We start from the raw sequence: 14106 nt of genomic DNA, 5'->3' as shown, positions 1-14106 counted from the left end.
GACCGGGGCACGAACCCGTGTCCCCTGCATTGGCAGGCGGACTCTCAACCACTGCGCCACCAGGGAAGCCCAGCTTTGCTTCTTAATGTGTTGTTGCTGTGATTGTTTGTCACCTGGATTGTCCGGGGGAGGGGAGAGACCCCCTCAAGGTCATTAATCATAGCACCTTAGATGTCCAAGTAATGAGTCTTGCCAGATAGATATTTGACCAGTTTGAAGGATGGAAAATGTTATTTTCTCTATTTCTGAAATTCACTGCACGATTTTCAACCACTTTCGAAACTGTGCTTGTGTTTTTTTTATTCTGAAATATTGCTTGTGCTGCTTTTTTTAATGGTTCTGTCAGTGGTTCACTTCAGTTCTAAGTGGTGTTAGCTCCTCACTTCTGTCATGTGATCGTAAACTTTCACTTTACGTGTTTATGTCATGCCCTTCTGCTCGTCAGCTGGCTCCATTTCAGACCAAATGGTAGTTATTTTGCAGCTGGGAAGCTGTGAGTCATCCCCAGCGGCCAGAAAGAAAAGGACACAGCGATTACTAAGTACGCGGAGGACAAGAGAGATTTAGAAAACTCTTTCTAGCTTCACAAGGACTCAGTTCATTCATCATTGAGTGGCATGTATGTCAACCAGGCTCTTTGTCAGGAGCACTGATCTTAAACCAGGCTTTTGTCCACATTCTCCATCAAGGAGAGGAGCTAGCGGAATTCCCTGGCGGCCCAGTGGTTAGGACTCCACGCTTTCACTGCCAAGGGTGCAGTTTCGATCCCTGGTCAGGGAACTAAGATCCCACAAGCCCAGCAGCACGGCCAAAATACAAAATAAGGAGTGGGGCTAGAAGGTTCACTGCACACATCTCTGGTCGTGGGGCTGTGGTGCACAATGCAGATTTAAGATCTAACAAAGCTTCGCGAGTCCTGAAGCTCTGCTTATGGGCAGGATGCCAGCAGAGCAAAGCTGGTTCCATTTTCAAGGTGCACGTCGACGGTGTCAGGAGATGAAGTTTTCCAACAGCCACACCTGCTTATGGAGGAAAGCTGATCTCTTTAGGTGGTTTATTTTTTGATGGTTCTCAGATGCCTGATCACGTTCACAGTAGTGCACGTTGTTTTCTTCTGGGTCTGAACCATCGTTTCCCGTCCAGGAAGGAGAGTCATACATCAAGTGAGCCTCGTAGCTGCACAGCAGCTGTGCTTTCTCACCACGGACCCTGTCATATCCATGTTGACATCGATAATGAAATATTAATGCTGGATTGTGGCGAGTGCATCCCTCAGTTAGAACACAGATTTCTCTTGAAAAATCCCGGAGTGGTTTTACATGATGACGCCAGGCCTGGTGAGGGTGCAGAGCTGCAGGGACCCTCAGAGCTGTAAGTGGAAGAGGAGTTGGTAGAACCATGTCAGGAAGCTGATGCCTCAGATGTAAGGGAGCTGGTGAGGGTACCCTGCTGTCCAGCCGCCAGGCGTCCAGGCTCAGTCCCAGAGGCTCTCCTGCACCCGGAGGTGGAGACGGACGTGTGCCAGGAGGTCGGCTTCCCGGCTCCAGGCTGGGGACTGCCTGCCCGCCACCTTGGCCCCTGCAGCGCAGGACACAGGAGTGGTTCCACCTGCAGGGCCTCGGATGCGTGTGGATGCAAAGGCACCGCGGGCGGATTTGGAGCAGGTGTTGAGTGGGACAGAGTGCTGAGGGATACGTGTGGTGTGATTCTGTCCCACAAAGTGAAAAAACATGTAGCAAAATCACGTTTTAAAAAACTAGGTAATTTTTCATCTGCAGTTGGAGTTAATGGCTGTCTCTGCGGGACAGGAGACAGCTATTGCTATGGGGCAGGTGAAGCTTCAAAGCGCGTTCTGTGTTTGAAGGTAAATTCAAGGTATGCCCCTCAGGGTATTCTTTCAACTGCAAGTACACGTTGTATATATCTGTGTACATACTATTTATTTCATAATAAGAAAAGGAAATTATGAGTTCAAAAATATAGGCTGCAGTATTAATGCAGAGATATTATTTCCTAGGAGAAGAAAAACAGTTAAGAATTTAGACAAATGAATAATTCAGATTTCACTGTTTTTCACTCTTGCTACTCAAAGGATTTAAGAGCCCAAATTTAACCTGGGGTATTCTCTTTGGGGTGGAATGCTTTTCTTTACTATGTGTAGGATTTAAACAAATAAGATGATAAAATGCCTGGCTTATTGCCTGGTACATAGTAGGTGTTCAGCACAGACTATTTCCTTTCCCTTTTGTACAATTATATTAATATATATGTAGCTATGCAATAATTCATTAAAGTAGGAATGACATGCTGGAATCACACGTACTGACCTACGATACACCTTTATCTGTCCTGTTCCCAACCCTGACGTCCTGACTTGTTCTGTTCTCTTTCCCGTTACTGCCAAAGGCCAGCTGCTATTCCAGGCTGCTCTGTCCCAGCAGACAGCCTGTTCTAAGTTCCTCACGTGGCTTATCCCTTTAAACCCGTAGAAACCCTGTAAGCTACAGGGACTGTGGTGACCCTCAGTTGACAGAAGAATCAGGGCACAGGGAAGTTCAGGGATTGCTCCCCTCCTGCACACCTCACAGCATCAGGGCCCCAGATCCCCTCTCCCGAGCTGGGTACCAGCCCATCCCTGGTGTTTCCTGGATCCTCCCGACCACCAGGCACTCGTGCAGACTTTCCTCAGCCATCCTCTAAAGCAAGTTCTATAACTTTTCCCATTTAAGATTCAGCAAAATGGGAATAATTACAAAACTTACCTTAGAGGATGGCTGAGAACAATTACCTGTGCATTACATCAGCATTTTGTTTACATACTAATTACTTTAAAACCTTTCTTTAAGACTTCATGTTACAGACTTCCACTTTGAAAGAATAGCAACTGAGAAGACAAATGATATTATATTAAATACACATCATTATGGATGTTTGCAGCTTTAAAACCAGAAGTCCTGTGACTAATAGAACTCATTCAGTGCCACACCATAACTGTAATTTCATTGAGGTTTACTAACATATTATAAACAATGATGTCCACCACACAGATTTTTCACCTGCCGTTCTACTGTAACAGGGCAGATGAAGATATAGTTTTAAATTGCCTTCCCCTGGGGCTTCCATGGTGGCGCAGTGGTTAAGACATCACCTGCCAATGCAGGGGACACAGGTTCGAGCCCTGGTCCAGGAAGATCCCACATGCCGCGGAGCAACAAAGCCCGTGCGCCACAACTACTGAGCCTGCGCTCTAGAGCCCACAAGCCACAGCTACTGAGCCCGTGTGCCACAACTACTGAGCCTGTGCTCTAGAGCCCACAAGCCACAGCTACTGAGCCTGTGAGCCACAACTACTGAAGCCCCCGTGCCTAGAGCCCGTGCTCCGCAACAAGAGAAGCCACCACAACGAGAAGCCTGTGCACCGCAACAAAGAGTAGCCCCCGCTTGCTGCAACTAGAGAAAGCCCACACACAGCAACAAAGATCCAGTGAGCCAAATATATATATATAAATGAATAAATTTTAAAAATAAATTAATATTTTTTTAATCTTAAAAAAAAAATTGCCTTTCCCTGCCTTCATAGAATTGTGAATTTGCTCCAAGCCGTATAAAGCATGTTTCCCCTGCCTTACAATACGGAGCCCGAACCCCAAAGGCGACGCCCAGCCAACCTCCCTGTTTTCCTGAGCGGCAAGACTGAGCCTTGTGGAGGATGTGGCATCCTCAAAAGGAAAAGGGACATTAAAAATATTTTCTTGCCCCAGTTTTCTTGAATTTAGGATTTGTTTTATATCCTGGAAGATATAACCACATTGGGAGGTACAGAACATCCAGTGGCATTTTTTAGACCAAAGCCTCCCTCCCGTCACTTAACTGTACTCAGTTCTAACGCACATGGTTGTGGAGTTTCACTAGCATTCCACATGGCTGTCCCCCCTGGACGCTCACCCTGTGTTGTCTAAACAGTGCAGACCCTTGACGGGAGAGACAGAAGTTCTTAGGAGGTATTAACATCCATCTTGTTACAAACCTCCCACAGGTGACTTTTAAAATCCAGTTTACCAGCCAAACATTACTCCTGTTTGTAACCATTTGTCGGAACACAATGTGTGACAGAAGACAAGACAGACTTGTACAAACTTTCCAGGAAAAAAAAAAGAAGATAATGTAGCTTATAAAGGCCACTCTTTTTAGTGAGCAGCTTCTGAAATAGAATAAGTCAGGTTCACAGTTCAGTTTGTGCTTTTCCATTATTTTCTTTTCCTGTGTAAAATATTTCATAATTTATCAAATCTTGGCAAACCACAGAGCCTTCCTTTTATATGTAGTATTACATATCTATTATTGTTTTATTTCATATAATCTTAATATAGAACAATTTTAAATTCTTAAGAAAAATATTCATTCTGCAAACATTTATTAAGGGCTATGTTTCAGAAATAGTCTCCTTTCACTCTGCCAAGTGTTCCAATCTTTGGATGAAAAATGATTGTTTCATGCCTGAATTGTAACCAAATTTCTCTGGGAAAAAATATTTTCAATGGCTAATTATAATTTTTAATTTTATTTAAAAATGGTATCTCCAAAAATATAACCAAATGACAAAAGAATTAATGGCTGCCTAGAGTAACAGAATCATCTCATATCATGTACTATAGGAAACAAGTATCGTTCAATGTTGTCATTATCATTTTGGTGTAATTTAAACAAAACAGATGACATTATAGGAAGGAAGCAGGTCTGAAGGGTGTGGCTCTTCAGGAAAAGCATATAAAGAGCCTGCCGGGCAGCGCACTGCCTGGGCGGTGAGGGTGCTTAAATACACCTACAGCCCTGCCTTTTCTGTTCCTTTCAGGTAGAGATTTTTTAATGAAAAATGATGTTTTAAAAATTAAAGAATAAATTCGAAACTTTCCCCTACCCAAACTGGATTTGCCATGAAGCGGAGGGGAGGGATATTATTTTGGGCTTGTATCAATTTGAGTCATTCTGTAAAGATCAGATGACAGTGTGTATAAAGACAGGAAGAACTAGATTTATTATTCATGGCATTTTTGACTAATCTGGAGCAAATCTTATGGAAAATATATACATACAGTTTTACATTTACAGTGAATAAAGTAACCACTACTAACAAAAGGCCCTTACATGAATGCAAAATAGTAACATTTTAACAAAATTAATTAAATGATAATTATCAACAGTAGCTATTTGTATTTTGATTTGAGAAAAAAAACACAAAACACTTTACATTATTTGAGGGCCTTTTGCTTTTGTTTTAATAGATATTGTTACGTTCTGCACAGAGACTGCAGATTGTAATGTGATGAGTAGGCAGGCAAAGACTTAAAGAGTGAGTAGTGAGTGAGTATAAACTTTTAATTTTTGTAGGAAATAATATGCGTTTCACACATAGTGAGTACAAAATTTTAATTTTTGTAGGAAATAATATGTGTTTCACACATAGTGAGTACAAAATTTTAATTTTTGTAGGAAATAATATGTGTTTCACATATCGGTATAATTTCTCTTTTCACAGCTTATCTGGATGTCCTCTCAATGCACAAGCCATCAAGAAGGGCAAGGTCTCTGAAGAACTAATGACCATCAAGGTCAAAGCATCTGGAGGTAAGAGGGCAGGGCGGGGCAGCCACCACGGAGGTCTGGACCCTGGTCTCCGGCAGGTCCTGTGTCCAAACCATCCTCTGTGCGGGAAGTGCTATTTGACTAGGCAAGAAGGAAGCTTTCCTCAAACTTGAACTAAACTATAACTTCCTCTAAAGAATAATCTCTTGGGTTTTTTTTCCTTACTTTTTTTTTTTTTCTTGATTGCAAGTGACATGGGGGTGACTCGTTGGTTTGGAAATGGCTCTGATATATCAGAGTTCCATCACTTTCATCATAGGAACCAAGAGCTATTTCAAAGGACAGGCCAGAGTCCAGGTGTGAACTCGTTGGTCACCTTTTGGTGGGGAAGGGGGCTTGTTCGCTGTAATGTATTAGGTCATGGGGGCTAGAGTTCCTGACGACAATGTTAAAATGCTGAAATATGTATATTTGTATACTGTGTGATGTTTTCAGAGAATAGCCTAGTGACCTTGTTGTGACCTCTAGTGGCCTCTAGTGACATACAGCACAGAGAGTGGAGCTCAGTGAGCTATTTCAAAATGTGTTGAGATTTAAGTGAAATCCAAAACTTACATAAAAGATACAAATAAGGAATACTTTAGCCATCTTTGAGAAAAAAGAAGGTACAAAACTTCTTTTTCGGGTATCAATTTAAAATGTTTGGCAGTATTATGTTATGGGGGTAAAATATCCATATTTGATTTTTCATAGGGATGATGAGAGAGTGGAACATGCTGCATCTGTCACCCTTGGGGGTCAGATTCACAGGTGATGTGATTAGGGCAGTTAGCAGAGCATGGTGACATGTGACAAAGGGTGCTTGAAGAATAAAGTTTCCTGACAATACTCAGGCTTGTGAACACAAGTGGTATCATGAGAAGATGACTTAGGTCACAAGAAAAGAGAGTCAAATTCGGAATTAGCTGCCTTCAGGTGTGCATGTTGACTGGTGTGTTATTTTTCCAGAAACTTGTAGGTTGAAAGATCAGTCTAGAGCAGGACAATTTTTTTTTTTAATACATAGAAAGGAATATAAACACAGCATGACAAACAGATATGTAATGTTCTTTTGGACAAAATGCCTTTCTGCTCTCATTTATGCTCAGGTCTTCAGAGAACAGAGTTCAGAGAAAATTCTGTCTTCTAGTTCTCAGAAAAATATCTAAGATTTTGGAGTTGTGCAGAACCCACCCCAACTCTACTGATTTTTCAGTTGGAATTTTAATTGCTGTGATAAAATAAAAGTGTAAATGTGGTGTTGCAGATGCTAATTGTTTTAAAAATCAAGCTGATTTAATTAATTTAGTGATGTCCATGTCTTAGGTTTACCTTACTTTTTAATAAGGATCTCCAGCAGAGAAAGCCAAGCAATGAGACTCTTGATGAATTAGGGTACGCTGGCTGAACTTTTGTGCTTCAGTCCTGAAAATGATAGTTTTTTTGTATGAGCCTGCACGTGTGTGTGTGTGTGCGCTCCTGGTATAAGCCCTCTATCAAATTTCAAGTTTTGGGCACGTATGTTTGAATCCTTAAATTCTGCTCTACCCTCAGAATAGTATTTTTATGGAGAATCCACATGGTTTAATTTAGCATCTCTATCTCTATTTCTCTACATGCCTTCCTACTGTCAACCCTCGACCACAGTTAATATACACAGTGGCTGAGCTGAGGTCTATATTGGATCTTCCTGTGTACCTCTGATTCTTGAGTACTTTTCTTGAGTTCTCACCAGCATTATCTCAGGCGTGTGTTGTTTCCTTCGAAGACCATCCTGAAGCATCTGGGAAACAAAGGCAAAACAATTACTTTGCTTTGGGGATTTTATCTGATGGCGTCTTTAGCACATGGGTAGAACCAAGCCGGGGACTGTGACCTGTTGTTACTTTATTTCTCTGAAAGCATCACTCCATCTTTTAAATCCGTGTGTGACTCTTAAAAAGAGTGGCTTGTTTCCAGGTTGTGCTTCCGTGAATATACCACACGCACCTTACACATCCTGCTGTTGTAGGTTTGTCTCAGGTGTGTGCCTAGGAACGGCGTTGCTGGGCCGTGGAGCATGTGAGGTCCACCTTCAGTAGGTGATGAACTGTGCTCCAGAGCAGCGACCCAGGAAAGTACCAGAGCCTAGACCTGTTTCGCACAGATTGTCAGCTCTGCTCATGCATTGGTCTCATTAAATCTAAATGCTGGCATTCACATTTATCCCGCTGAATTGTCATCTCTTGGTTTAGAGTCATCATTCTGGACTGTTGAAATGACCTTAAATCTTGCTTCTGGCATCCGCAATATGAGCTCCTATTCCCAGCTTTTTAAAATCTTTAAAATGTATTCATATTTCTTCTCTAAAAGAATGATGGGAAAATAACTCCCGTGCATTGAGAACCTGTTGTATGTTCAGCACTTTATGTTTTATTGCATTAATTCTCACAACATTTTACTGAAGCACAAGGACGTGAAGTAAGTGACCCAAGTTCAGAAACAGGAGCCAGGCAGCATTCAAACTCCAAAGCCACACTCTCCCCGGACGCCATTTGCTTCTGATTCTGGTCCAGGGAGAAGCCGAGCTGTGTATCCCTGGGCTCGAGCCCACCTGCCAGGACCCCCCGCTGCCTCTAATAATGGCTCATAAGATGCCATACATTTGGTCGTTAGTCAGCACAATCCAGGTCTTCCTGTCCTGGCAGCATCGCACAAGAGAGAATGCCCGGGCTTTGGAACTCAGGCAGGCTCTGCCCCTTCCTTTGGCCCCGGGGCAGGTGATGCAGCCCCGTGGGGGGTCACCGTGGCCTCCTTTAGCCTCTGTGAAGCTCTGGCCTTTGTCGGGGGAAGGAAGGGTGATGACACCTACCCCACAGGGTCCAGCAGCAGACCTGGAACACAGCAGACCTACGTTAAACGCTGGGGCATTTCTTACTAAGGAAGAAAATCCTGCAACTCTTTGAACCCACTTTTTTAGAATCTTGGATATGGGTAAAAATTCAACGTTTCAAATTAAAGTCTCATTTTCACTTAGCAAACCACAAATTCAGTGTAAAAGGGCTCAGATCTGTCTCAGTCTCTTATTTTCTTTTTGAACTAAAAGAGTCTGACTTTTTACAGGTATAGAGAGTGATGAAGAAATTAGGCATTTGGATGAAGAAATAAAGGAACTCAATGAGTCCAACCTTAAAATTGAAGCAGATATGATGAAACTCCAGACGCAGGTAAAAAAAAAAAAAAGGAAGCAGGACGGGAGGAAGCAGTGGGGGAAGGGATGGAGGAAAGGAGAAGGCAGTAGAGCAATGAGTTAGCTTTAGGTAATCATAATCCTAAATGGAGGGGGCACATTGAACTATTAAACCCTATGATAAAAAACAAACTTATCGGACTTCCCTGGTGGCGCAGTGGTTAAGAGTCCACCTGCCAATGCAGGGGACACAGGTTCGAGCCCTGGTCCGGGAAAAACCCACATGCTGTGGAGCAACTAAGCCTGTGTGCCACAACTACTGAACCTGTGCGCCACAACTACTGAGCCCACGTGCCACAACTACTGAGCCCGTGTGCCTAGAGCCCGTGCTCCACAACAAGAGAAGCCCGTGCACCGCAACAAAGAGTAGCCCCCGCTCGCTGCAACTAGAGAAAGCCCGCGCGCAGCAATGAAGACCCAACGCAGCCAAAAATAAATAAATAAAATAAAATAAATTTTAAGAAAAACAAAAAACATACGGATCTTTTGCAGTGAACACACAGAGTGTGTCTCCTGTGCACAATCCTTGTGAAGGCTTGAATACGTGGATCACGCTGGGCGATCACTGGTTTGGCAGCTGTAGGCCAAACTGCTCACATTTTTGCCCTGGGTGCACCAAAGGCTTTATCAGCAAGTAAGACGATCTTCCTATAAGTGCAGAGCCCCTAGAGTATGTGGTGCTTTAGAAAAACCGTCATGAGAAGATATGAGAGGGCTTAGCTTTATTGGAAATTCAAGTAAAACAATGCAACTTTTCAAATTTAATTTCTCTAGAACACCTCTGAATGAGTCAGTCTTTGATAGAAATGGATCTTTTCCCAGATTTTCCTGACATTCTTTTTTGAAAATTCAAGCAGTTTCTCAATTCTGCATTCTCCTGGGTCTGCCCCAGCCCCTGATTAAATTTACCCACGAGGAAATTAAAAGTTCAGTCCAGGATTTGTTTTTTGTCTTTTTGTGTTTGTTTGTTTTGTGGCCGTGCCCCCAAGGCTTGCGGAATCTTAGCTCCCCGACCAGAGATCGAACTCGGGCCCCAGCAATGAGAGCGCTGAGTCCTAACCACTGGACCACCAGGGAACTCTCCAGTCCAGGATTTTTAAAAACACTCATAGTAACTCTATTGCAATAAATCAGAAGGAAAAGAATAGACAAAGTTAAGCTGAAGTGTCTTTCTCCCTTTTCTCCTTTCCTGAAACGTGGGGTTTGGGCCACTGAGGTCACTGACTCTCAGAAGTCTTCACTCACAGGGACCTAAAACAGAACCTTTTAGTCCACCTGAAAAACAGGTTTCTGCGTGTCGTAATCTTCCATTAATAGCAATCCAAGCTACAAAGAGAGCGTCATGCGTGGTTGTCGCAATCATGAGAACTTGTCTTGAGAACATTAGTGAAGAAAGCAAAAGCCTTTGCCGTCGTGGAGCTTTCAGTCTAGAAGGGGAGGTGAACAATAACAAAAAATCAGAAGCGATAAGTTACATCGCACGAGGGCAGGGCATGGGGAGAAACAGCCAGAGTTCGAAACAGAGAGAAGAGCGGGGCTCAGCCACAGGAAGAGGAAGCATGTGGCCAGACTCGAGGAGCTGAGGGCATTAGCCAAACAGGAAGGGGGAGGAGTGCTTCCAACAGTAGAAACAGCCAGTGCCAAACCCCTAACCCTTGAGAAGGCCCAGCGTTTTGAGAAATAGCAGAGTGAGTGTGGCTACAGGTCAGTGACCTGGGGGTTATAGGAGGTGGGTCCCCGGGGACACACAGGGCTTCCCAGGCCCTTTTTAAGACGTTGGTTTTTATTCTGAATGAACGCAGAACCATTACGGGGTTTAGAGCCAAGGGTTAACACGATCATATTTGACCTACAATCTGCCTGACATTTGAAGAGACCCGCTTGGGTAGGTGGGGTGAAGACGGGTCAGCAAGAGATTGGGTGGTGCCCAGCCGGGTGCAGGGCCGCCCCTGAGAAGGGGTCACAGTCACCACGGCGGCTGCACCTGGGGAGCAGCAGTGCAGGTGGGCACCGTCTCCGTCCTGGGCCCTCGGACTGGGGAGCCCGGTGGACATGAAGTGCGAGAGAAAGCGCTGTCAGGGACGCCTCCCAGGCCTGGGCAGCGAGCAAGTTGCCGTCAGCTGGGAAGGAGGGGGCTGTGTAGGGAGCGGGTTTGGGGAAATAGCGAAGGTTTGCCCTTGAAGTCCACCTTACAGCCACGTGGAGGTGTGGATCTGCAGCCGTGGGAGAATCTGGGCTGAAGAGCCGCACTTGGGACTGTGGTTCCGGCCCTCAGAGTGAAGGGGGGTTGGGGGGTGGGGGGCAGGCAGGGCTGCCGCTTTGTGAGGACAGGTGGCCATAGGCCTGATCAGCGCCGGACCCCGCTGAAGCCCGGCCCTTCCAAACTCTGCTTTCCACGTTCCCAAGTTCTTTCCATTTCAGATCACGTCTATGGAGAGCAGCTTAAAGACGATAGAGGAGGAAAACAAACTGATAGAACAGAGCAACGAGAGTCTGCTGAAGGACCTGGCGGGCCTGAGTCAAGCCCTCATCTCCAGCCTCGCTGACATCCAGCTCCCACAGATGGTGAGTCTGAGGCCGCGCGGCTCCGTCCCAGGGCTCCCCTTGCTGGCGAGCCGTCACCCAAGGCTGGGGCAGAAAGTTGGCTCCGAGGGGACCAGCTGCCCACACTTCATCCCTGGGAACGTGATGGATATTTACGTTTACCCTATGTCACGACCAAGGGCTTCTGATACCGCAGGAGCCCTTCACAGATGATGAGGGTTTATTTGAAACTGGGTTTATAATGTAAATGAAAATTGGAGGCCAAAGTTCCCGCTCTCAAAATTTGTTTCCAAATGGAAAGCTTGTTAACATGGCTTACACAATCTGAGACCCATGCTTTCTTTTTTTTTTTTAACATCTTTATTGGAGTATAATTGCTTTACAATGGTGTGTTAGTTTCTGCTGTATAACAAAGTGAATCAGCTATACGTACATATATGTCCCCATATCCCCTCCCTCTTGCATCTCCCTCCCACCCTCCCTATCCCACCCCTCTAGGTGGTCACAAAGCACTGAGCTGATCTCCCTGTGCTGTGCGGCTGCTTCCCACTAGCTATCTATTTTACGTTTGGTAGTGTATATATGTCCATGCCACTCTCTCACTTCGTCCGAGCTTCCCCTTCCCCCTCCCCGTGTCCTCAAGTCCATTCTCTACGTCTGCGTCTTTACCTAAGTATGAAGAACATACTTAAGTACTCCTCATATAGAATAAAAAGCACAAAAGTGAGCAAGGAATCCTATTTCCAAAACCTAAACATATGCTTGAGGCATTGCAACTATTTAAAATTCATAGAAAATTGGTTTCCTTTACATTTTCATAAGTATAATAAACATTTGGAAGAGGGCTGCATTGTTGAATGCTCTCCATTTCCTCAGTACAGGCATGTTTAGAACAAGTTTTCTAAAGCTGCAAGTTTTATATACAGAAGGGTTTGAAAAAGCAGCAATTTAATAAAGAAATAGGATTGGTTTTCCTGAAAGCAAGAAATCTCTCAATTTGTCCAGCTTCCCAGCATGGAGCCCTCATCTTCACCAATTCCAAATATGTCTCCTGACAATAAGAAAAAATATATTTAAAAAAAAATCAATAATGTAATAAAAAAGAACCCAAAGGAAAATAAATGATTACTCTATGGCCAGTATTAAGGTAATTATTGAATATTACTGTTATATTGTTTCTCTTTTTTGTTATATTATTTCTTAACATTTCTCTCATACCGCAAATTTGTATTCTGTAATATTTTTTTCTTCAGTGGCACCATAAAAATCACTGTTACCGTGCAAGGTAAGTTGTACTTTGTATAGTTACATACAGGGCACTCTCGCAGTGACATACAAGGCATTTGGTCCCACTAAATGTTCACAATTTATTTCGAGCACTCGTCTCCCATCTTATGGGGGAGGGATTGGAGGCTCTGAGCCTTACGTAATTTGATGGAGGTTCCAAAGCCTGCACAAGCGAGGTGGCCTTTATCACTCTGCCATCCAGGTCCTCATCCAGCTAGAAACTCGTGACACAGCAAAGGCAGAAATGACAAGGGAACGGAAAGCAGCGTCAGGCAGCTGGTGGAGTCAGTGCTTGGCTGGGCACAATGAAATCAGCTTCACGTTGAGAAAGCCGAGCTCTTCAGCAGCAGCAGTCACAGTAATACCCTTTATTCCTTTGCACTGAGACCTTTTACAAGTCCCTTCTTCCAGGCCTCTTGTGCAGTAAGTAAGGCACGTTTCCAAAAAGCTGGGAAATGCAGGCCCAAGAAGTGGCGGAGCGGCAGTTTCCCCAGCCGCTTGTTCCTTCCACTCGTGCAGTTTCCACGTTGCGAGGGGCTGCTCTGTTTGAGCCACCACGTTAGGGACAGGAGGTGCCCACACGCAAGCAAAGAGCAGGGGGTGAACAGACCGGACTCTGTGAATCCCGTATTCCACCTGGAAAGACAGAGAGAGGGGGAAAGCCTAGCTCTGACCCTCAAGGAGGAAATGGACAGAGGAGTCTGACGATGAAAGAGGACAATTCCCACCAGACAGCTGGTGACACCTTGTCTAGCCTCACAGCCCTGAAACCCCGGCCCAGGGCTGTCAGAGGAAGCTTCTGGACGAGCAAAGCCCTCCTCCTGCCTGGCCCACACCCGCCTTCTGCAGACGAGGTCACCATGCTGAGCACGTGCATGTGAGGGAGGCCAAGAGCCCCTCTCTGGAGGAGGGTGCAGCTGGGAACAGCCCAGCCCAGCAGCGAGACCTCCACCTGGTGTGGCTCCAAACTGACCCCAAAATACGGGCAGTCGCGCTCACCCCATTAACTGAGTGAAGAGCGCGCAGCCGCCTGCCTCCCTGCGTCCCTCCCTGATGCCAGAGTCACGGTACCCCCCGTGGACTTGCTCCCCTTTTCCCAGCAGCCTGGGTCATGTGACTGATGCCATGTGTTTTGTCCTCCTTCAGGGGCCCATCAGTGAGCAGAATTTTGAAGCGTACGTCAACACGCTCACGGACATGTACAGCAATCTGGAGCGGGACTATTCCCCAGAATGCAAGGCTCTGCTGGAGAGCATCAAGCAGGCGGTGAAGGGCATCCACGTGTAGGAGCACAGCGCCATGGGCCACGGACTCTCCACCGGTAGCCACGTGTACGGATCTGGAGGGCCCCCGGCCACTAAGGCAGGCAGGCAGGCGCCGTACTGCACCTACAATTGCAACATTGCACTAATTTCCCCCCCGCT

General features: G+C 45.3%; 1 protein-coding gene across 1 annotated transcript in view; it reads left to right on the top strand.

Annotated features, from left to right (window-relative positions):
- The window catches only part of ST18 (ST18 C2H2C-type zinc finger transcription factor), a 66430-nt gene extending 52461 nt beyond the window's left edge, over positions 1-13969 (top strand). Inside the window, exons 15-18 of the mRNA XM_007464060.1 lie at positions 5537-5625; positions 8725-8828; positions 11273-11416; positions 13829-13969. Coding sequence (XP_007464122.1) covers positions 5537-5625; positions 8725-8828; positions 11273-11416; positions 13829-13969 — 478 coding nt within the window. The remainder of the gene's footprint in view (positions 1-5536; positions 5626-8724; positions 8829-11272; positions 11417-13828) is intronic.
- Positions 13970-14106: the final 137 nt, after the last annotated feature.

This window comes from Lipotes vexillifer, unplaced genomic scaffold (genome assembly GCF_000442215.2).
Source record: "Lipotes vexillifer unplaced genomic scaffold, Lipotes_vexillifer_v1.1 scaffold69, whole genome shotgun sequence".
Taxonomy (NCBI): domain Eukaryota; kingdom Metazoa; phylum Chordata; class Mammalia; order Artiodactyla; family Lipotidae; genus Lipotes; species Lipotes vexillifer.
Note: the sequence above shows the minus strand (reverse complement) of the source record. Positions and strands in the feature narration are given on the sequence as shown.